Source organism: Calypte anna, chromosome 1, assembly GCF_003957555.1.
Source record: "Calypte anna isolate BGI_N300 chromosome 1, bCalAnn1_v1.p, whole genome shotgun sequence".
NCBI classification, from domain to species: domain Eukaryota; kingdom Metazoa; phylum Chordata; class Aves; order Apodiformes; family Trochilidae; genus Calypte; species Calypte anna.
This window is the reverse complement of record NC_044244.1, coordinates 12,339,291-12,361,894: the sequence shown is the minus strand read 5'-3', so window position 1 is coordinate 12,361,894 and position 22,604 is coordinate 12,339,291. Positions and strand designations below refer to the sequence as shown.

At 39.5% G+C, this 22,604-nt stretch overlaps 1 protein-coding gene across 1 annotated transcript in view; it reads right to left on the bottom strand.

Annotated features, from left to right (window-relative positions):
- GSAP (gamma-secretase activating protein) overlaps positions 1-4,905 on the bottom strand; it is a 42,407-nt gene extending 37,502 nt beyond the window's left edge. The window contains exons 1-2 of the mRNA XM_030451237.1: positions 4,742-4,905; positions 2,325-2,398 (exon numbers count right to left, since the gene is read on the bottom strand). Of these exons, the coding sequence (XP_030307097.1) occupies positions 2,325-2,398; positions 4,742-4,826 (159 nt within the window). The 5' untranslated portion in view covers positions 4,827-4,905. The remainder of the gene's footprint in view (positions 1-2,324; positions 2,399-4,741) is intronic.
- Between the last annotated feature and the right edge of the window lie 17,699 nt (positions 4,906-22,604).

Here is a 22,604-nt window from a genome sequence, read left to right as displayed (position 1 = left end):
AACACACATCCTTTTTAGCTGACTGGTAATAACACATAATTTCATCTGGATTACTTCTAAGACTATATAAATGGAATTTTTTTCTTCTTGTTCATTTCTACCATGCTTTAAATTTTAAAAATATTTTAAAAAATAACTTAGGTTCTGCTTAGCAGCACATGCTGTATACCAAAACAAGCTGAAGTCCTTTAATCTACATATAGACACAAAGTTGCTAAACTATGCAGATGCAGCCTGGGCCACCATGTGTGCTCCTGCCAACATACAAACCACCGAGACTAACATCAGCTTTGGGGCAGGAATAACCACACGTTCTTATTCTGAATGCATACAAGGACATAGGTACTGACATAATCAACATCAATAGCATCTCAGTGGATACCAACACTTTCAGCTGGTGGGCAGAATTTCTGTTGAGCTGAGAAAGAAATGTGTATCACACACTATGAACAGCTTCTTCCTGGAAGAAACCTCATATATTTAATCCAAAACCACCTTAGGATACATTTATTTTTTGTGAGAAACCCCAGGAAGTATCTTCCAGTTTGCCCACTAGCAAAGTGTAAAAAACACTTCCAGAAGAAGCAAACAAAATATGTCAGCATTCTTCCTAATGAAGAAACAAACAGATGCTGGTTCTTCAGCAGCCTGTCTGACTCAGGAGAAAAAGACAAGATTACTTTACTATGGTAGGAGGAGAGGAAAATAAAAAGCTGCAGCATCTCCTTCAGTATGGTATTTGATAGGTGAAAACTGCAGCACAGATATGCAGTTTGCTTGTTATAGTTCTCAGGCTTTGTCATCCAGCCATTCCTACCACACAGACTGCAGAGGCCACTTTTATTTCCAAAATTAGGGAAGAGAAACTAGAGAACATTTTTAGTAACTTCCTATGCAGCCTTTACCTCTCAGTTCAAGGAACTAAGCCTAGGTGTTTAAACCCTCCCAAGTCATTGGCCTATTCAGTCAATAGAGTCTACTGTGTATTTGTCTACCTCCTCCCACAGTACATGCTACAAGTGGCCAGTTCTCTATGCTCCACCAACTGTTTCGCCCAGATCCCTCCTGACTACAAGTGGAGTTCAGACACCTAGCATGCAGGCAGACACCTACATTTAGATGTGTGAACCCCAAGCTACAACAACTCATCCCTTGTGCCCACTGCAAGAGCCTGAACACCATACAAAGCAGACAGACTCCACTGCCAGAACCCCAAGAAAACTTTGTGTGGGAGTCCATAGATGTTAGAAAGCAGCAACATCACACACAGAGTACCTGATGTCCTGTTGGAAGGTAGATGGGTTACTTTCATTAGAGTTTCTAGAGTTTTAAGCAACCAAAAAAAAAAATCCTTCAGTGTTGTTTTTATGGTTACGGTTGTCTTTTACAGATTCCCCTCCCTGTGTTTATATGAAGGAAACATCCACCCACAGTTAAAGTGTGTTATACCTTCATGAAGGCCTCACCTCTTCCCTTAACCCTAGCAAAGCTGAAGAGGTTTAGTGTTGTTGAACCAGATGGGAAAAAAGGCAACCCTATTCTACTGGAGTCTGCTATGTCCCATCTGTACTCTTCAAGAACCAAAATCCTACCAATGGGAAGATCTAGTTGGGTCTACAGATTGCTCTGAGATGCACAAAGAACCACAGCTTTTTGTCCACCAAGAGGACACCTTTTCAAAACATTTCAAAATCTCTTGGAACTACAGGCAACTTTTTTTTTTAATTTCAACCTAAAAGCCATGCATACACCATAGAGAGCAGAATCCTATGCTAAAAAGGATAGCTCCAAATACTTTGAAACATCAAATAAGCCACTTACTTCAGACTACTTGCACTAAAATGCTACACATTAGTCACAATGTAACAAAGAAGAAAGGCAGAAGCAGAGTTACTGTTAGATAAGTGGCATTTTAATATACATTATTTTAGGAGGAAGTACATTTAACTGAGGCAGTAAATATGAATTTAATAGTCTGACTTCCCTGAGAAATTCTGAGGTTAAAAGAATGTGCTGCTTATGAAGAGTTTATCTGCTAAGGAAACAGAATTTAACTCAGGGTGAGAGTCTGCCCCCCCAAAAAAAATCAGCAGCAAACACCCTGTGGATCTAATCAGGTCAGTACTTCTCCATTTCATCACTCTTAACCTTTGTCTGAAGTGGAGACAGGTATTTTTCCATTGCCCAACCCCTGAAGTTCTTATCAGTTGAGTCTTAATGCTCTAAAGCTCAATGAAAAGAAAAATTGAACTAGAACTCAGGTATAGATATATATACAGTGATATTCCCTGCTATATTTTTATACTACTCCAGGAGAGACATACCTTCCAGGTATAAATAATTTTTCCATTTCTTTCAACATTTACAACGTAGACTGACGATGAATTCTCAGAAGAGTCTGAAATGATAAAATATCAAAAAGCACAGGATTTTCATTTGAACTGATTCATTGGACGATGTACAAACACTTTGTGGAAAGATACATAATAAAGTTTCACATATAAATACTTCTTTGTACATGCCAAAATTACTCCCTTTTGTTAAGAGATTTCTTATACCATCATTTAAACCTGATTCAACACAAGATGGTAAAAGAGTTTCAAAACACACAGAAAAGAATTATGTAAACTCCTAGCTCTTCATTGTGATTCTAATGGCCAAAGCCTTTTGTGACTAAATGTGCTTTTTCCACTATCTTTCATTCACAGAAAGAAAAATCAGAATTTCATTTATCCATTTTACACAATAAGGGGCTCAATCAGTGAAATTGTACTCCAGAGCACTACAGGGAGACAGAACTAGCACAACTTGCTCCCACCTGCTCAGCCAGCATCCCAGAGAAATGCCTGGAAATAAACTAGATCTTCAGAGATAAGCTCTACAATATCCTCTTTCCCCATAACCGAAGAATAACAAGAAAAAGCACAATATACACATAGGCAACGTACCTACAGGTACAAGGGAATTAAGCAATGCAGGACAAGAGATGTAATGTGGGATGTGTATGACAAAGGGTCTTAAGGGAAAAAAGGTGACCAGGAAGCTAGCATGGACAAAGAGAAGAGCATATCAGGATAAAGTAGCACAAACTAAAAAGTAAGAGAAATTATCATAAAAAAAAAATAAATTAAAATGTTGTACTCAAGATGACCAAAACACAGGCTTCCCCAGTGCTGCTGTTGTTTTCTATCTGGTGCTGCCCCCCAAAATGTGTTTCTCTCAGATGGAACTTTCACTGTAAGAGGAAATTTTGTCCCTAATATGGTTGGCAGCTTCATGATTGGTCCTAAAAATCTTAATATAAGTAGCCTGTGGTTCACTAAGCATCAAGAAAAATAATTCTCCACAATGCAAAACATTTGATACTATTTAGTTTGCAATTATTGCCAAGCATTGACAGAAGAAAGACACGTGAAACTTAGTTTCACAAGCCTGATAAATATGAACTAGCTTGTACTGCTTGCAGTGATTAAACAAACAAAAACAAACACACACCCCCCCAAAAAAATACAATACCAAAAAAAAAAAAAAGCCCCATTTAAAAAGTATTATCATAAGGAATCAATTATGTATTATCTTATGGGAAAACAAAGAAAAATCTTAGCATACATTTATCAACACATTACTTTCTAATCTCAGATCATACAAAGTACACACTATGTTAGGGATAGCTGGGGATGACTGAACCTCACAGAAAGACACATTTTGTAACTGATGGCATGGTAAATAACTTTCTTCTATAAAACAAATCAAAGCTGGTACTTTCTAGTTTGCCCACAAACAAGTTCTTATAAAATTACTTGGTAACAGCCCCTCAGTGTATGAAGCAAGCTAAATACTTTGAGTTCACTAAAAGCAACCAAAGGACATGAGGTTAAAAGTTCATCACATACCATCTACTTCTACTGAAGTAATAATTATTACAGTACTTCGGGGTATTTTTTAGACTAAGGTTTCCATCAGTTTCTGAAAAGGAGAACTGAGCCAGCTGCCCTGCAGATGAATAAGAACACAAGAAACCACAGGGCCAAGAATACAGAGGGGTTATTCTCTTTTTCCAACCGCTGTATCAAGTGCTCGGTATGCTATCCCACACTGTTGTCACAGTTAACACTTCATCGCTTTAGTTAGCACTCATTTAACACGGAGAAAACAAAAGTGGGGTTCTTATGGGGATCCCCACCCCCCAGAAGGGGAACAGCATGGGACAGGGAGTCATGCTAAAAGTCTTCTTTTGCGGAAAAAAAAAAAAAAAAAAAAAAAAGTTAATTAACAGAAGAAACACACAAACTCTGAAGTGCAGACTTGCAGAGCCGCTTGCGGCATGAGAAAAATTACTTGAAGGCACCAAACCGCCTCAACACCCCGGCCACAGGCACCGGGAGGAAGAGACCCCGGGGGACGCGGAGGGAACGAGGGAGGAAGGAGGGAGGGAGGACGGAGCTCCCCTGGACCCAGGCAGAGGGGCACCAGCAGCTGCTGCCCCGCACTCCGACACCGCCATTACCCGGACCCCCGTGTGGCCCGAGACGCCGCGGCCCTGACTGGAAGGCGCCCTCAGGGCACAGGCCCCTGGAAGCCGCACTGAGGGGGTCGATTCAGGCCCAGCTCCTCCGCCCGCGGGAGGGGGCCGTGAACAGGGGAACAAGCCCGGCGGACGGAGGGAGTGAGCGGGGCTCTCCTCGACCCACCCCGGGGAGCGCGGGAGCGGGCGGCCCCACGCCAGCCGCCACAGCGTTACCTAAAGCCGGGGCCCAGCCCCGCGCCGCCAGCCAGGGGACCACATCCCTCTGCAAGTCAAACTCGGCCGCCAGGTGAAGCAGCATCGCGCCCGCTTTTCGCCCCAGTCCGCTGAGGGCGCAGCCACTCGCCGCTCCAGCCGCCACCTCTCCCCGCCCCACTTGCACCGGCTGCTACGGGGCGACCCCCGCCGCCGCCATCTGCCCGCCCACTGCGGCCACATCGGCGCCCATTGGGGGCAGCGGATGCCGCTCAGCTGGAGCCGACGCGGAGTGGATGGGCCCGGGCCTGCTCCCGCTCCCGCCCCGTCCGCCCCCCTCCACCGGCGCAGGGACGGGGCGGGCTCGGTGGGGGGTTCCGGTGGCCGCGGTCTTGTTTCGAGGCTCTGCTGTCTTCCGCTTCCTAGCGGGGGACGGGAGCGGTGCAGACGGCGGTCGGGAGAGGTGCGGTGGGGACAGAGTGAGTGCAGGTGGCAGGAAAGCTTCGACTCGGCTCGAAGGCTCCGGCTCGGCTCGAAGGCTCCGGCTCGACTCGAAGGCTCCCGTTTTCCCAGTGGAGCTGTGGCATGGGCTTTTCTTGAGACATGCTGGAGGAAAGGGGATCCTTTTTGAAGCGTTAGTCATGGAGTGACTCAGTAACTTAATCGGTTGCCTGTGGGTGAGGTCTGGTGTCAAACCTCAGTCACCTGGTGTCTGCTGATCAGAAAGTCCCAGCCATCTGTTACCCTCCTCGTCTTCCCCTGGAAGTGTTAGGTGTTTTCCAGAATTTCTCCTTTTTCTGAGATTAAGCAACTCCTTTTGAGTGGAATAGATTGTTGACTAGTTTGAGTCTCTCCATGCGAACGGTTTGGCAGAGCTCAGGATGTCTGCTCAGGCTAGGCCTGACCTCATCCTGCTTTTCATCTGTCGACTAGAGGAAGAGGTGAAGTTTAACTCCAATCAGGGATTTTTGTGGTTTGATTGGAGGTTTTTTTAAATTTGGAAGTGTTTCTAGGGTCGGTGAAATGTTACTCCGTGGCTATTTATAGCATTCCTGCAGTTACCATTTCCCATCTGATGTGCATTGGCTGATGTCAGCCAGGTAAAAGTGGCATAGGAGTGCATAGGCTATAAGGGCACACACCAACCTAAACATACAACAGGTACAGAACAGCTGGGGCCAGTTTTAAGAGGTAATCCAGTACCAAGTTTTTCCCCCACATTGCTATGCATTGAAGCTATATAGAGACACAAAATAGGGTCAGGTATGTCTGCAAAGTGCAGTTGAAAAATGAATTGGTAATCAGAATGGGAGTGAGACATATGCTTTCTCACAAACTCTATATTGCAAAGTTTCACAATTTTATCACAAGTTTCATAATAGGCATTCTTCTCAAAGCTCGTTGGATCAAATGGTTGTGAAAGAATTTCAGCTTATATTTTCACTGTTATGAAATAAAGTTTGAAAATGTGACTGGGTACTTACTTCAGAGAAAGAAGTAGAAAACAGACAGAAGGTCCCAAATGGCTGCATTTTTTAAGAGATGAGGTGGGGCTCATTGAGTATAATGAGCATTTGGGAATTGAACAACAAGGGAGGGAAGCAAAGCCAGTGAAAGAACTGATTCCCTAACTATGTGCTAAAGGGGAAGTTTTCATGTGTAGAGACGCTCATGTGCCCAGAGCTATAGAGTGCATTTAAGGACAGAATGAGGCTGACTGGCAGAATTTTTGCTTCTTCTGCAAAGCAAAACAAAAAAGAAATGTGGAGATGGGTCACCAAGAGTCTAGCTATAGCAGCAGGCACTCAGAATGCTGAAGGGAAGAAAAGAAAATTAAACATAGCTTCCTAGTTTGATGGTCCTGCATTTAAGACAAAAATAAACAACTGTCAGTATTCTTTTGTTCAAAATTAACCATTTCACATGTTTCTTGAATGAGCCCACATAATTGATGGATAAATTAATCTCAAGTATTTACAGACCAGGATTCGTGAGACGATGCTGTTCTTCTAAAATATCTTACACAATATCTGAAAGGCCTTTGGGACAGTAGGAGGTGCATGGAAGTAATCAGAATAACTGCTAGGTCTCCTGCTTTAAAACAACCTGGAGATGTTCTTATGTGATGTGAGCAGGTGAGTAGCTATGCAGGCAAGTGTGTGTGTGGATGAGATCCATTCACTCATGGCCTGTGGATATGATCCATTCCACAGTCCTTATTTGGGAAAGGACTGAAAGAGTTGTACACAAAAACTTGTACAGATTGCTGGAAGAGTTTCTAGAAGTAAAGACTTCATGGTCAGGTGTGCATTAGGGAAAACCTTATTTGTTGAGGAAATAGTTAAAAACTGAATTTCCCCCCAGACTGTTTTTCACTGCAAAGGATTCTGTAATAATTTTCTATGTCCAATATGTTTGCATTGTCTCACTGAAGTTTAGAAATATGCTTTCTGGAGACTGCTGGCATTGAGTGAGACCTCATCTCCAATGAACCCAGGAACTTGGGAGCGCCTCTGATGTTAGTCCCTGAAACCAAGGCAAAAGAAATTATCTCAGAACTTTCTTTATCTTTTCAGTAAGAAGGAGGAAGTGGTAGCTTGGCAGATAAAAAGATCTGAGAAGCAGGATGGGATGAGGTGTTTCATGATGACTGTCGGGGTTTAGAGACATAGAAACATGAGAAGAGTGACTACGGGGAGCTGAGGAAGAGAGTACCATCAGAAGCTGAAGGGATTGGCTGGAGCAAGGAGCCAGAACAGAAGGGAATGGAGATGAAGGAATCCAGAAAGAGGAATCAGAGGTTTATGACCTGTTTAGAACTTAAGCCAGCCTTCTCAGAACTGAAGTCAGGATTCCAAAGTTCCTCTGTTGTCCAGCAAATGATTTGAAATCCACTCTTTTCCAGTAGCTTATCTGTATAAAAAGATACAGAAACCTGCCAATTTCTTTGGTTCAAGTGATAAAGGTTTCCTTGGGACTCTTCAAGATTCAACACCACTGATGTCCCTTGGGAATGTCATTACAATTCCATGGTGTAATTATCTGTGCTTTCTCACAATCACAATTCTGTGCAAAAATTACAATAAAATTTCTCCAGGTATAGATAGCAGTCTAATTTTTGGTGTCATCTTTAATTTCTAAAACATAATCCATGCTATGAAGAAAATAAAATGGGAATGGACTATATACTACACGGTGAAAGTTATTTTAAAAAAAACCCTAAACTTGCATAAGCAATGCCTTTTTTTTCTTTCTTTTTTTTTTTTTTTTTCAATTTCTGATTTTTGAGAGCTTAGTTTGCAGTCATGATATAGATTAGGAATACATATATCTGCATTCAGTTGCCAAAAGTGTATTTAAGAGAAAGCAGATGGTTTGGCTGTCTGTGAGTTTATAGTCCAGAGGAAATACTTACAAACAAATGAATGAGGTTCACAGCAAACGAAGAAAGTGATGTAGTTTATGAACAGATTATCTTTAGCAGTCAGACTTTTCAAATTATCACAGGAAACAACATTAACTCTAAAACTTAACTCGGAGTGCCTACTTACAAGTTATACTGTCTTTCAAGAAGAAACAGACCATCATAGTTTTGCAGCTGCACAGTCCTATATTTGAAAAATAAGCAGTCTTGCAGAAGAATTCACAATGCCACAAAGAAAACTTAATCCACTGCTGCTCTTTCTCCTCTAGATACCTCCATCTGTTTGCTACAGCTGCTGTCACCTGAATGGCACCTCAAACTTTGAAGTGGGATGGGCTTGCTTCTTTCTCTTCCTGTGTTCCCACTGTTAGTTGCTGCTTTTATTTTTTCACTTCTACCTTTAATATCTGTTTCCTTCACAATTCTAAAAAAAAAAAAATCACTAACTTAGAGCTCGTTATGTAAACCTCCTTGTTCCTCAATCCATCGTAGAAGCCTGAGCTGCCATTAGAGGCCATATCTACAGGCCCATAGATCCAGGTTGAATTCCTAGAAGCACAATGCATTCCTCAGAAACCACAAAGCTGACTCATTCAGTGTACTTGAAGTAATAGTACACTGTATCATCCCACCACAACATAGGTAACATTAAATGTTTGATGCAAAAGCCATAAGTACCTAAAAACCCTTTAGATTTTCAGCAGGCTTTGAATTAAGGCAGAGGGTCTGATGTGTTCTTAATAACATCTGCCAACCTTCTAGAAGAAAGAAGCTCTTGGTTTAAAAGAAACAACCCAAATTCTTATCTCTGCCAAATGAAATGAATGTTATTTGTGACTTTTGCTTCCTTTTGGTTGCACCAGGAAACCAAATCATGGATTTCAATTTATATTTATCATGCTCCATTAGTTTGGGTTTCTAGGGCCAGGCTGAAGCTGTGTGCAGGTACAGGAGCTGATCCTGATGGAGGAACCTCCAGGACATGGGTATGAAACTAAAGCTATTAGGAAAAAAATTGCAGATTAAATTTTTCTAATATTTATTTATTTATTTATTTATTTTTATTTGGAGGGGGGAATCTGTTCCCACTACAGGAATAGGAGCTCTCCCTTGAATTTTTAGCCAGACCATAGTTGAGCAAATAATCAGAAAGTGGTAGTGCCCCTACTGATCATATTGTAGCCAGCATCAGCAGTTTTTATTAGTAACAATTTTTGTGCTAATTGTTCATGTGCCTGTCATCCCTTTTCAATGAGTTCATGGAACTGGAATTACAAAATCATACCATGAAACCAGTGTGGGGCTGATGAGGCATTGCCCCTTTTCCTGGCATTGATGGCTGTAACACAGTTTTTATTTCTCTCAACAGAATAAAGCTTTGTTCATGGAAAAAAACCAAACAGAGCCGTAAATCATCGGTACGTTCCACAACAGGAAATTATACTTAAGACTTTTTATGAAGAATGAATATCTGAAATAATTATTTAAACTCATGACAGCCTGGCAGATAGCTTATGACTTCTTTGGGAAGCACTGCTTACTGAGGGCAAGCTCTTTTCCCGCCACTCCAGAAACAGAGGGTTTATTGTCATCATGTCTAGACAGTTGTTTTCTTGAAGAATGTTTTCAGCAGGTCAAACACCAAATATATAAATAAATAGTTTTCCTCAAGGAGGTGGTCAGTATGTTTATTAAACCCTTTAGGAACCACAAATAAGATGCTATTGCAGATCAAGATTTTTGTAGTAAAAATAAAGTGTGCAGTTCAAGACTAGTAGAGCACTTTATTCCAGTGTGTGAGAATAGCTTTTCTGGGGGGGTTTTGGTATCCTTAATCACAAAATATTAACATAAATCAGAGCAATTTCACTGAAGCCAATCAGCATCCATTACAGATGTCAGTGCTTCATGGACATGTTTTTCTATGCTTTGTTTAATAATTAATCCTACCAAGGAAAAAAATCCATCTTGCTATTCATGCTCATATTGAACAGCACCTTCTTCTTTTAAATAGCTTCATTGAAGTAAAAAATATGCTCAAGCCAATAGCATGTTTCAAGTCAGTGAGGCTTCAGAAACAATTAAGGTATTCCTCAGAGGGAGGGGAAGAGAACAGGACCTAACAAAGTCCCTGATTGCTGTCCAAGTGGCCCTTTTGTTTCCTCAAGTTCTCCTGCCATGGCCCAGGCTCTGAGGCTCCTTTGTTCTTTCCACAGACCAACTCCTGCTAGTGCTGATGAAAGCCCTGTCTCAACAGCTGCTGAAGGAGATCTTTGCTCTATGTTTATTCTTCCAGCTACAGCCTCATTAGGTCTTGTCAGTAGTGTTTAGGAACTTGCCCTTTTTTCCTTTGTGATCTTTCTGTTTCAACTTCATTTTGCATTGCAAGAGGACAGTGTCAATATTCTGCAACTGACTTGCAGCTCTTATGGGAACAGGCATGATTATGCATTTATCAGCACAACAGTCCTGATTTCTTTCACTTTTTAGTTGTGTTTTCACTTTTGTTGTAATTTTTATGGTAAAATAGAAAAAAAGATTTAGGACAAATTCCTTTGAAATGTAAGGCTACAGCATGGTAGAGTGGAGACTACAGTCAGGGACAACAGAATGGACACAGCAGTTGAATTTCAGCTCATGGAGCTCCAACCAGTTTGAAACTAGAGTTCTAGTATGAGTTCTTTGTCTAGGATTCTTCTAGTTAATGAAAAAAGATAAGAATGCTAGAGGGCAATTGGTAAAACCTGGTTTACCACTCGTTTTAGGGTGCATTTTGCATAACCCAACCCAATTCTAGCTGCTGGTTGTCTTGTCTCCTGCCATCCATGCAGTGTCATGCCTGCCACGACTGTGCAGCTGGAGGCCAGGGGGAAAGTGGGAATGTCCTGTTCCCTGTCTGCCTGCAATCAGATCACAAGCAAGGTAATATGGAAGGGGGGGCTGAGGATGTGGTTTGATGAGCAGCTGATGTAACAACTCAGGACTGTTGAAAGGGCGGTCCCAGACTTCTCATTTATTTGCTTCCTACCCTCATCCCAAGGTTGTCTGGCCTCTTTGCCAGCTCTGCTGCACATCTGGCACCTCTGTGATCCAGCTCTACTTGCCAACACAATAAAATCTATTTAATTATTTTGTGATGGTTTAATTTTCAGTCAGGTTATGAAGGTGTCATCTGTCACAGAAAGTTTTTACAAGTGTCACAACCATTGCAAAGGGTAACCTGTGGCTGGCAACAGGGAAGCAAACAGATTAATAGAAGGCCACCTCCCTGTATTGGCAGCAGTGAAGTGTCAGACCTGCATGGCTTACACAGAGCCTTTGACCAACATTGTCCTCTATATCTTGGGTTTCAAAAACCAGGCATTTTCACCCAGAATTCCTCCTGTCCATCACCCAACCACAACTGGCACAGTTTCCAGACCAGAGAACTGATTCAATTGAAGAATAAGCTTGAGAGGAAAAACAACAAGATGGGAGAGGCTGGTTTAATATCCCAGTTATATCACCCATCAAGTTTACTGAACCCTTATGCAAACAAAAACAAAACAAAACAAAACAAAACAAAAAAAAAAAAAAAAAAAAAACAAAAAAAAAAAAAAAAAAAAAAAAAAAAAAAAAAAAAAAAAAAAGGAGAAAAAAAAGAAGAGGAGAGGAGAGGAGATTTGAGTTGGAAGGGACCTGCAATGATCTTCTAGGTGTTCTACAGCACTTGGAACAAACCATTCACACTGGGCAAAAGGCCTTGGGGAAACTGCTTTCCCATTTGTGGTGTTCAGTTAGGCCAGTTTAAGTTTTTGCCAAACTACATGGGGTAAACTGTCCATGAAGGTACCTGCTTCTGTTGACTTACAGTAGGAGTCTGTGTATCAGCTGTTAGCTGTAACAAGTCAGGGACTTGGCATCCTGGCATACTTGGCATCCTCAGCCTGGTTTCCTATCTCCATCAGAATGGAAACCACTAGTTTTTAATACTTTATTTGTGTGCTGTAACAACCATTCCTTTGATACAGTCCAACACTTCAAATACATTCAAATTATTCTCTCAAAATATGAGTGCATTTCCCTGAAACATCCTAAAAATATCTTTTATTTATTATGCATGTTGGTTCCAAACAAATGTCACATTAATAAGCAAAGAGAGTTGGGTAGGTGTACGTCATTAGTCATGCAGTGGTTTCTTTTTCCAAAATACTTCCAGAATTCAGTCTGACCTCTTTTAACAATGAACTATTTATAGGATTCCTAAGGGCCTTATCCTCTAACCCTGACTCAGCCAAAACTCACCACTGACCTTGACCTCCTGTATTCTATTCTTATAGCCTTATTCATGTGAGGAGCTTTTATTTACTGTCCTGACTTGGGGAGTGTATTTGCATGAATATGATTTTGCAGGCTCAAATCTCAGCTCAGTGGGGCTTGGTAAATGTCACAGAATCAAGTCCTAAAGATGCATATATTGTTTTTACTATGGTATAAATACAAAACCTAGGGAAAAATAGGCAATCAAGTTCTGCTTCTAGTATCACATCAATAAACTGAGTGTAATTAGATTAGGTTTTTACAGCTACAAATGAAAGCATTGAATTCTCCTTATCTTGGGAGAGAGTGCATATCATTTTAGAAGAAAGCAGTCACTAAGTTTCTGAATCCTAACAATTCTTACGAGGCGAAGTAGCTAGTTTTCTCAATAAGATGTATTTGATTTTAAATAGAATATTATTGCATTGTTAGGTAAATAGACTAGCAGTATGACAATGGTAATTTTTTCCTGTATTTTTTGCATCTTCTTCTGTAACATAAAAACCTTATGATCTATAACTCATGTCAATGTCCCTAGTAGCTTCGGGTTTTTTTCATTCTGAGGATCATACCTGACATATTGTCATTGGTGGAGACGGCTAACAAGATGTGTTTCTGTATCAAAAAAATACTTTTAGCAATCTATTATCCTTCAGTTTGTTTCAATGACTCTTCCAGTTATAACAATTATAAATAAGTATACCTGAAGTGTTTTCTTTTCAGCATACATTGTGTTACGTTTCTCTTCATTTCAGAGTGAAAGAGTCAACAATTTAGGTGCTTTTCTAAGTCCCCAGTTCTTTTTTAATTCACACCTGAACCACTTTTTTTTGTTTCCCTCTATTTTTTTTTTGCTTGCTAAAAATGTATTTATTGAGTACTTGTATCATGAGTATATTATATGGTGGGCTTTTGTAGCTCCTGTATTTTATTTCTTCTTTTCAATACAAGTGTGTAATGAACAGGTATCTTTAGTTAGCCATCTGCTACCTAGGCCTTTTTATTCAGTAGTTAGAGTAAAGGTGGAATCTATTAGGTCTACCAGTAGTTGAAGCATTTCCTTCCACCCTGCACTGTCATGCCTTTAGCAGTGTTTGACTTTGTCTGCATACCCCGTTAGCCAAGTTTCACCAGCTCTTGGAGCTTTTTTTATTGTTTTGTAGTTCTCAATGAACTTTGTTAAAAAAATTGGTACAGTGTGAATGTTGCCTATGTGCAACAGACCTGTTTTTCCAGGTATCCTAAAGTATAGACAGGTATCTCCCAAAAGCTAAGCGATAGCATTCCATTGTACAGTAATTGCTGCCTTCTATATACTTACTGAGATGTACTTGATTATTGTGATGGTAGCACAATTTCTTCAAGGTTTACTTGCAGATAACATAGAAGGTGCTTACAGGACCTGCAGAGCTTAGAGTCCTTGTTTTCTTGTTTCTTTTCCTAGCTTCCCACTATGAATGTAATTGCCACAACTCACTGTTAAAACCAATCTCACATGCATCTTCCCTTGTTTCTGAAGACCCACAAACATCAGGGGCACAGCAGAGAGGGACCTGCCCTTTATCAACCATGTGGGAAACTGAGGCTCAGATTTTTTTCTCTTCTAAGACCAAGCCCCAACCACCGTGGAAAGCAGACCATGTCTGCCCTGACTATCCCATTATTGACATCACAGGAGACAGTTCTACAACTGGGCCCCAGGGCAATTGTTGGCAGCTCCGTCAATATTTACAAGTAGCTGCTAGAAGGGGACTTGCTTGCTGATTAGTTGTATGAAGGCTCCACATGGATAAACAATACTCTTAGTCCCCGGTTCAGCTCTTCTGTCCATTACAGCTCCTTCATGTAGTCTTCATGTTTAATGGCCATTGACTCTAATGTCCTACAAACAGCAGTTTTCATGCATTGTCATTTATTTTTTTCTAAGATCTCCACTCCCTCCGAAACATGGCTGCCATAGATACCTGTGCCAAGCTCCCCACAAGCACATTCTGCCTGGCCTCCTATTCCAGCTTTTCGTCTGGGCACTCCTCTCCTTTAGGCACAATCAGCTAACACTGAAATCATCACATCTGACATTCTTTCCTATTCCTTTTTTCTCTGATTTTGGGCTACTGGCTCCTTATTCCACTACAAATGCCACCAGGCCCAAACAGAGAAGTGCTGCAACTGGGCTTCATTCTACCTCTCTGGGCTTCATTCTACCTCTTCCCACACATTCTTGTTAAGGCAGGAATAGAGTAACTGAAAATGTATTTAAAATTTCAGAGATTGCATTGTTGTATCTTCAGAAATGGTCAATTCCAAATGCTTTTGAGAAAGGTGCAAGAAGTCCTGAGGCTGTCAACTAGAGACATTCTGCACCTGTCATGGATGTTTGGTTTCACTCTGATCTCTAATAGTGAGAGACAGATTTATAGCTCAGAGTCTATAACATTTATTATTCCAGCATATTCAGATTATTTAGAAATATGCATATTCTTGAAATCCATGGAAATGTTTAATGCCTCTTTAACTTTTGGGCTCAGTCACCTTTTTTGTCCACAGTCTAATTACAGGGTACATGAGAAGTAAGAGAGAAGTAACAAAGAGAATTATTTAAGAAATTGCTATCATTAAATTTCTTTGAATTAAATTCAAACTTCATCTTTATCTTCCCTATAGCACATTTTAGTCTTCTGTGCTCTCTCCTAAGTTATCACAATTAATCTTTTAAATTTATCTTCAGAGAATATGCTTTCCATGCTCTGGATCATTCTTGTAGCCTTTCCTCAATGTCTGCTGAAGAGGGACTTTGAAAAACTTTCTTTAAAAGACAGAAATAAGGTATATGCCCTTGCTTTTCCAATGTGTCAGCACATATAGGTGATTAGGAGTGTGGTTTTCCTTTACCTGGGCAGACCCATATGTCCTGTCATGCTCAGGGTTAGGCCTTTTATAAATCTGTAATTAAAGTTTGTGTCAACCGCTTGACCTTGTGAAATTCCTAGTAACAATTTCTGGTGCTAATTTTGTGTATATATTTTTATATATATATATATGTGTGTGTGTGTATGTTACAGACTTACAGAAATTTTTAAATAATTAGATTATTTAAATTAGAAAGTTTGTGTGCTAGCTCATGAACTTCTTCATTCTTAAGGTGCAGTTGGATGTATTCTGCCTGTTCCTTGGTTTGGTTTTTTTAGGGTTTGGTTTTTTGGTGTTTTTTTGTTGTTGTTGTTGTTGTTGTTGTTATTTTTGCTCTTTTTGTTTGGTTCCAATTTTGGGGAAGCTTTTTCTGTCTTTCTGTGGAGTTTTTGTTTATTGGTTTGGTCTTGGTTTTGGCTTTGGGTTTTTTTTTTTAAATTTATCAGTTTACATAAATATCTGGGTTGTTTACTCTGTAATCCTTTGCTGTTATTATATTTCTATGAGAAAAATATGATTTTAGCCAACATTCAGCACTGGGAAAAAAGCTAAACAGGAATGGTTATTTGTTTCACATAAAACTTCAGACTAACTATGCAGGTAAGATTAAAGGTCCATCTAATTAGCACCCTGCCTCTAACAGTGGCCAGGAATAGATGATAAGAGAAAACATGAATAAAACATAAGATATATTTCTTTCTTTTTTTTAACTCTTCCAGATTATAAAAATCAAGGATCAAGACAATCTAGAACCTGTTAATCCTTTAAGTATAAAAAAAAATCCTGTAACAATCAGTTTAATGCTTTAATGTGAAAAAACACATCTGTGTATTTAATTATCCTGCCTGATAATTCTTTGTGATGTACTCTAGCTTTTATATTAAGAAAAATAGTGCATAATCATTCTCTAATCATAAGGTTATATACATATATCAGGTTTTCCTTCCCTATCATCTTTATTCCAAGATGAGGAGTTTATTTTATGTCTCTTTATGTAAAATCTATCTCCTACCTCTTTTTCTTCTTTGTGTTTTCCTATGGCTGTATATTATATTTGAAATGGGATACAGAGGCTTTATTCTTTCTATTTGTTTTTTTCTTGAAAGTCTCATGGATTCATAATTTTTATCTTTAATACTGCAATAAATTTCCCTGTAATTTTTCTTACATCAACACATATTTGCTTGTTGAGTTCTCACCTAGGTTTTCTAATTTCCATTTCATTCTTTATTTTTCGTAAGTATCTTTTATGAAGGCATGTAAGTGAGTGCTTTGCTTCTCACAGGCACAAAAGCCATCTAATGTTATTTATAAGTTGTAGTTGCTTTTTTCTTGCAGTTTGTGTGTAGCTGTTGGGACAGGATTGAGCCCCAGGCAAGGTGGCAGTTGAGCAGCATCCTGGTGAGGACAGCAAAATCACTGCAGAAACAGTCTGTACATGCTGCAGAATATTGAGGCTTCAGAATATCAAGATAAACTGACTTTTTCAGCCCCAGTAGTGATGCCATAAGCATCATGTGAACCTCATGAGGTTCAACAAGGCCAAGTGCAAGGTCCTGCACCTGGGTCAGGGCAATCTCCAGTATCACGTATGAATACAGGCTGGGGGAATGGAATTTCTTACACACTTTTTGCCCAGCAGGAAGAAAGTAGCCACACGAAAGAGCATCACTGTGCAGTTGCTGTGGGTTTTACATATTCACACATTCCTGGTGGGGACTCCTGGTGTAGAGATGTGCAGGGTGGTGCTGGGCACACACAGTGACACCGTGGTTCCTAATTATGGGAACAAGAAGCTTGCTTAGTTTTCATGCTCTAAACCATTTAAGGACCTCAAATTAGGTGCTCTGAACTGCTTTTTTGGATTGAGAGCCTGAGGAGGTTAGCTAATGAGTTGGATGTCCCCTGTTGTGCAGAGTGAATGTTTCTATACAACTTTATTTTAAAAATTCCATGAATAATAGCCTTGAGTGGTATTCTCAGGCTGGAAAAACCTGTACATCAAAAAATGTAAATAGGGCTTTAAAAAAACAGTTTTAATTATTAAGATCTAAATGCACCAACAAATGCCTTAATCATAATCGTTTGATTGTTGTGTGACTGCCTTCTGAAGTGAGGTTGCTGTTGTTTAGATACCTTAAGAACACGCTAGTGTTTCAACATATTTTATTTTTAATAATTATCTCATCTGATCTCTGAATATTTTTGCCTTCAAAAATATTTCTTTTTGCTAATTACCACAGTCTTATTCTTTATTCTATACTCCAGTTGCTAGTACATAGTCTATATCAGCATTAGTGTCCTTTTCTTAAAATCCTAGCACAATATTTTTGGTTCTCAGTGTAGAGGTTAGCTTTCAAAAGCCATTTTAAATATCAATGCATCTCAGATTGCCTGAACTAAAGCCAGTGAAGTCAGTGGAAAGTAATACAGATAACTGCAGGTCTGCTCTTTGTCATTTCTGGTAAGGTATGATGTTATTTAATGTGTGACAAGTTTGCAAAAGAGAACTCTTTCTTAAAACCTAGGTGGAGTTCAATTTTCTGTTGTCTCCACAAAACAACCCAAAGGAATAATCACCAGGTGACCAAGGAGGGCAGGCAGCATCCTGCAGAGCCACACTCCCAGCTCGCCGTTCACGCCACTGAGAAGTGTGTTGAGGAGCACTGTAGGAATGCACAACATGCAAATCTAACCAGCTGTTTGGAGTTTTTGTAGTTCTCACATGACTGAGAAGCTACCAAACATGACTAATGTCTTTCACCCTTTCATCCTATGTCTTTTATCTGAAGATGGAATCCCCGGGACACCACCTTCCCCAAGCCGTCAAGAGAACAAAGCTCTTATCCATAGAGCTCCTCTGAATGTAGTGCTTCATTTTAAGCCACATCAAGCCTGTAAAGCCACCACTTCTCCAGCACACCTAATGGGCTCACCAGACGTGCAGTGTCTCTCTTTCCAACAACCAGTGTTTGTTTCAGTGGACTGCAAACACTGCACGAGCTGCTCTGCTGCTGCCAGACAGCTTTTGTTGCTGTAGGGACTCCCCTCCGACCATCCTTCCAATAAGGGTGATCCCAAGCAAGGGAAGGTGAGTGTTTTGAAACATGCCTGGTAGAAACAGAAACAAACTGGTCCCTGGAAGACCAGTTCAGTCAGAACAGACTGGTCCTTTCAGGTGAAATGCCATTAACTCACTTATAAATCCTGAATGCACAAAATTTGGGGCAACTATGTGGCTACTTCAGAGCATGAAGTTAAAGTCATCTCCATGACTGAAGGGGATGAGTGCAAGGTGGAAGATTTTATCATCTCCAGTGGGGGCTATGAAGTTTCAAAACACTAAGAAAGACTAATGAAAGCATCCAAGTCATTGAAAATTACCTAAGAAGCTAAACTTGTAAAACTATTTAGCCAACAGAGAAGGAAGGAAAAGGGTTGTTCCCCCTCAGGTACTTATTTTCAGGTTCAATCCTATAACGCAAAACCATGCAAGCAATGTGTAAGAATAATGAACTCAACTAAAAATTATTGCAACCATGAGCTGTGCCTGATACTGTACTAAACTGGGCTTTAAAAGGGTCTGTAAGGGTGAATCGTGGTCATAAAGGTGGGGAAAGTGGGGGTTTTTCTGATGGGTGTGTTGGGATTAGACAGGACGGGTATGAATGCTGCAGAAGCAGAAAAACACAGAAAATGCTGTTGGGCCTGAAAGATCAAGCTGCAAATTTTAGTATAACTGTGCATAGGTAAGGCATGTATCATTTTTGTTTAAAATAGGATTTCTTTGAACTGTAAGAGGTAGATATATTTGGGTCTGTAAATACCACAGTATCTTCTGTTTTCATTTGCCCAACAGAGAAAGGAAGGTAGTTTACTGGTCTCAGACTGTCCCAGCTATTATATTCAGATTTCAGTTACTGTTTCCCCATGGGTATATAGTTGAAGCTAGGAGGAGTTAGATTTTACAACATACTGTCTAAACACAGTAGTCCAATATTTGGTTAGGTTTTCACCTCTCCCAACTCATCTAGAATACAGAATAAATGCAAGGAGAATTAGAGGCAGATATTAAAGTCTTGGCAATATAACTAATAAATATAAAAGCTGGGAAAATTCTGTGCAGCAAAAAGAAATTAACATGATTAGCATAGCATCTTTAAACTTTATTTTTAAAAAAAAGAGAAAAGTCTCCTAAGGCTTGCCTTCAGGCCAGTCTGACTGGAAATATTTCAATTTCAATAAACCACTGCATGGCTTACTCTAAACTGGTAGGACGTGAAAAACTTCAACTAAACCTCATTTAAATATAGTAATGCCCAATTTCGGTCATGTAACATGTGTAAACAAGATGTCCATCAGTTTAGTTGGCAATTTTGAAAGATTTCCACTAAATATTCTGCAGTCCTCTGAAGCATTTGAGAACCACAAATACTATGCACTTTTTTCTTCTGCTATTTAGAGTATAAATGTAGCTTATTTTCTATTGTTATTTTATGCTAGTGTTCCTCATTCCTGCTTCAGTGTGGTTGGTGCTATAAAGCTTTTGGTCAGAACTCAGTAGTCTCTTATTCTGTTGACTACTGGTTGTGCCTTTGACCTGTGCTGGGGAGTTACTGGTGTGAAATTGGAATATAATTTTGTTTTGGCTTGGACCAGAATTTGATGTAATATTTCTAATGTTTGCATTCCATTTGCATCTTTACAGATTATAATTACAGGCAAAGTATGGGCACACATTTGAAAATCAACTGTTAGCTTTCTAGACACTTGCCAAACAGGTAATTCTGCTGGTAGCAATGAAATCAGGATATAAGGGGAACTAAGTGAAGTTTATCTCCTGCTTTTTTTTGGTTTTGTTTTGTATTGTCTCCTCTAATATTAATTAGAATTACTGTATATTTTCAAATGTGTCATTTCAGCTTTCAGTCTCTAATTTTACAGTATTAAGTGGTCAAGACTGTATCCAGGTCAGAGTTTAGATTTTTACAGACAAATGTAATTTGTATTGTGCAAAATACATGTGAGAACTCAAGTTCAAAAACTGAACTTACAAAACAGAAATTACAAAAACTGAATAAAGTGAAAATCAGGTTTCTACACATCAAAGGGGTTATACCAGCAAATAATTTGCTTCAGAGATTGTGGTCTAGCTATTCAAAAGGATTTGCCCTCCCTAAAGGGGTGATACAGACACCATGGCTGCAACAGGGCATGAGTTTTCAGTTTGGTTCATTACAACTATTTATTTAGCAGAAGTGCAGGCAGTAAGCCATAAAAGTGGCCAAACCAGGAATGTATTGTTCTAATGTTTATGCAATGGAAAAAAAACAAGCAAAAAACTCTTCAGCCATTCTGTCCCTCTTTATTAACTCTCCTGAAGTCTTGCAGAAACAGGATGATTAAAAAAATATTTAACATACAATAAAATGTTCCCAGAGAAAATTCTGAGGGCTCAAGCCACATTTCTGCAAATTGCAATGACTCAAGTGACCTCTTGTTCTGACAACTGCAATTTTAAGCCCCTACCAATCTGATCTCTCATCAAGATAAGAAAAAAGAAACAGTGATGTGGGCAACACAGAGAACACTGGATTGTGTCAGAACATGGCATTTGTTTTCTTGACTGACCCAATGTGATCTATAACTTTGAGATAAAGAGGAGTAAGAAAATCGTAAGGACATTGCCTTTCTCTACATTTATTCAGTTGTACTGTTAGTTCAAATTGGTTATTTACTTTCAGGACTGTTTGAACTGCCCCAGTCTGAGGGCTGTCCTGTCCTTCTGGAATTGTAGTAGTGAAAAGCTGGATGGGATTTCAAGAGATCACCAGTCCATTCCCCTACACTGAGCTGGTCAGCTTTATCCTGGACCACTCTCAATAAAAGGAGGTTTAACTGATCCAGATTCCTAAAGCCTTTCCATCCTATGCCCTTCCAAGCTTTTAGTTTTTGACTGTCCTATAGGTTGGAAAGCAGTTTCCTAATGTCTATGTTAAATCTCCTATGCGATAAAAAAAGTATTTAAAATAAATAAAAAATATTTAAATATTTTTATTTTAAACAATAATTTCTATTACTTTATTATAAATTAATTAAGCCAGTTATTTCTCGATTTTGCTCTCATGGCCATGAATACAAATTAACCATCTGCTCTTCACTTATTTTTTTTTAAATCTACAACTATTTAAATATGTTTTTTAAATTATAAAATGAATTAATAGTCATAAGATAAGGCTTTGCTGTAGTCACCTATTCAGTGTCCTGTGGGCTCACTCTTCTTTCTCTGTGACAGCCTACAAGTGTTCCTTTGCTGGCTGAATTAACTCTACATCCACTAATGGAAGCTACATGTAGCCAGGAGTAAATTCAGTACCATCATGACCTGATCAGAATTTTTACAATTGTAGGACAGATGTAGCAGGGACCTAGGGTGTTTGTAAATACCTGTATTTAGTGAATTTCTATCAAGCTTACATTTTGTCACAATCACAGTAGTCCCTTAAACAAGCCTAACCCCAAAATGTGATCGCCTCAAAGTATGAAATGATGTAAGACCACAGCAACAACTTTGCAGATCAGGACAAAAATTGTTTCAGTTTTTTAACCTCTTTAAAATACTTGCAAACACTTAAAATCAAATTATATTATCACATAAAACTGGAAAAACTGAATTCCCCTCAGCTAATCCTGAGTAACACTGCAGCCCATAAACCCAAGTTTGACCTCAATGTGTATGATAGAAAGAATTAGTTAATTGGAAATGTTTTCAGTGCTTCAGAAACACGATATACTGTGTTAATGGTAAGTACTAATTTCTTTACATAATGTGGATTTTAGTTATAAATGGAAGAAGTATTTACCCCAGTGACCAACATTTGCTCTCAGTGTAAATTACAGACTGTAGGTCTGCAGAGTGGCTGTGGTCATCCTGCTCTTATTTCAGGCTGTGTAGAGGGAACTTAGTTCCAGCATAGTAACTGAGGATGGTAATAACCCTGGGACAGTAAAAGAACTTCTGCAGCAGTACCATCTAACAACATAAATATTAGCCAGATTCTACTCTTGATTGTTGTACAAGTATCCTCTGGTACTGAGAAGCAACTAGAGCAGGTGTGAAGTGTAAACTTAGAAATTCTGTGTTCCCATAGCCTCACCACAGCTCTGATCATTCCTGCTGAGATCCAACATAATATTCCCAGCTGTGATCTAATGGTGATAGCTTCCCCAAAGGCTTCCAGGCAACACAGC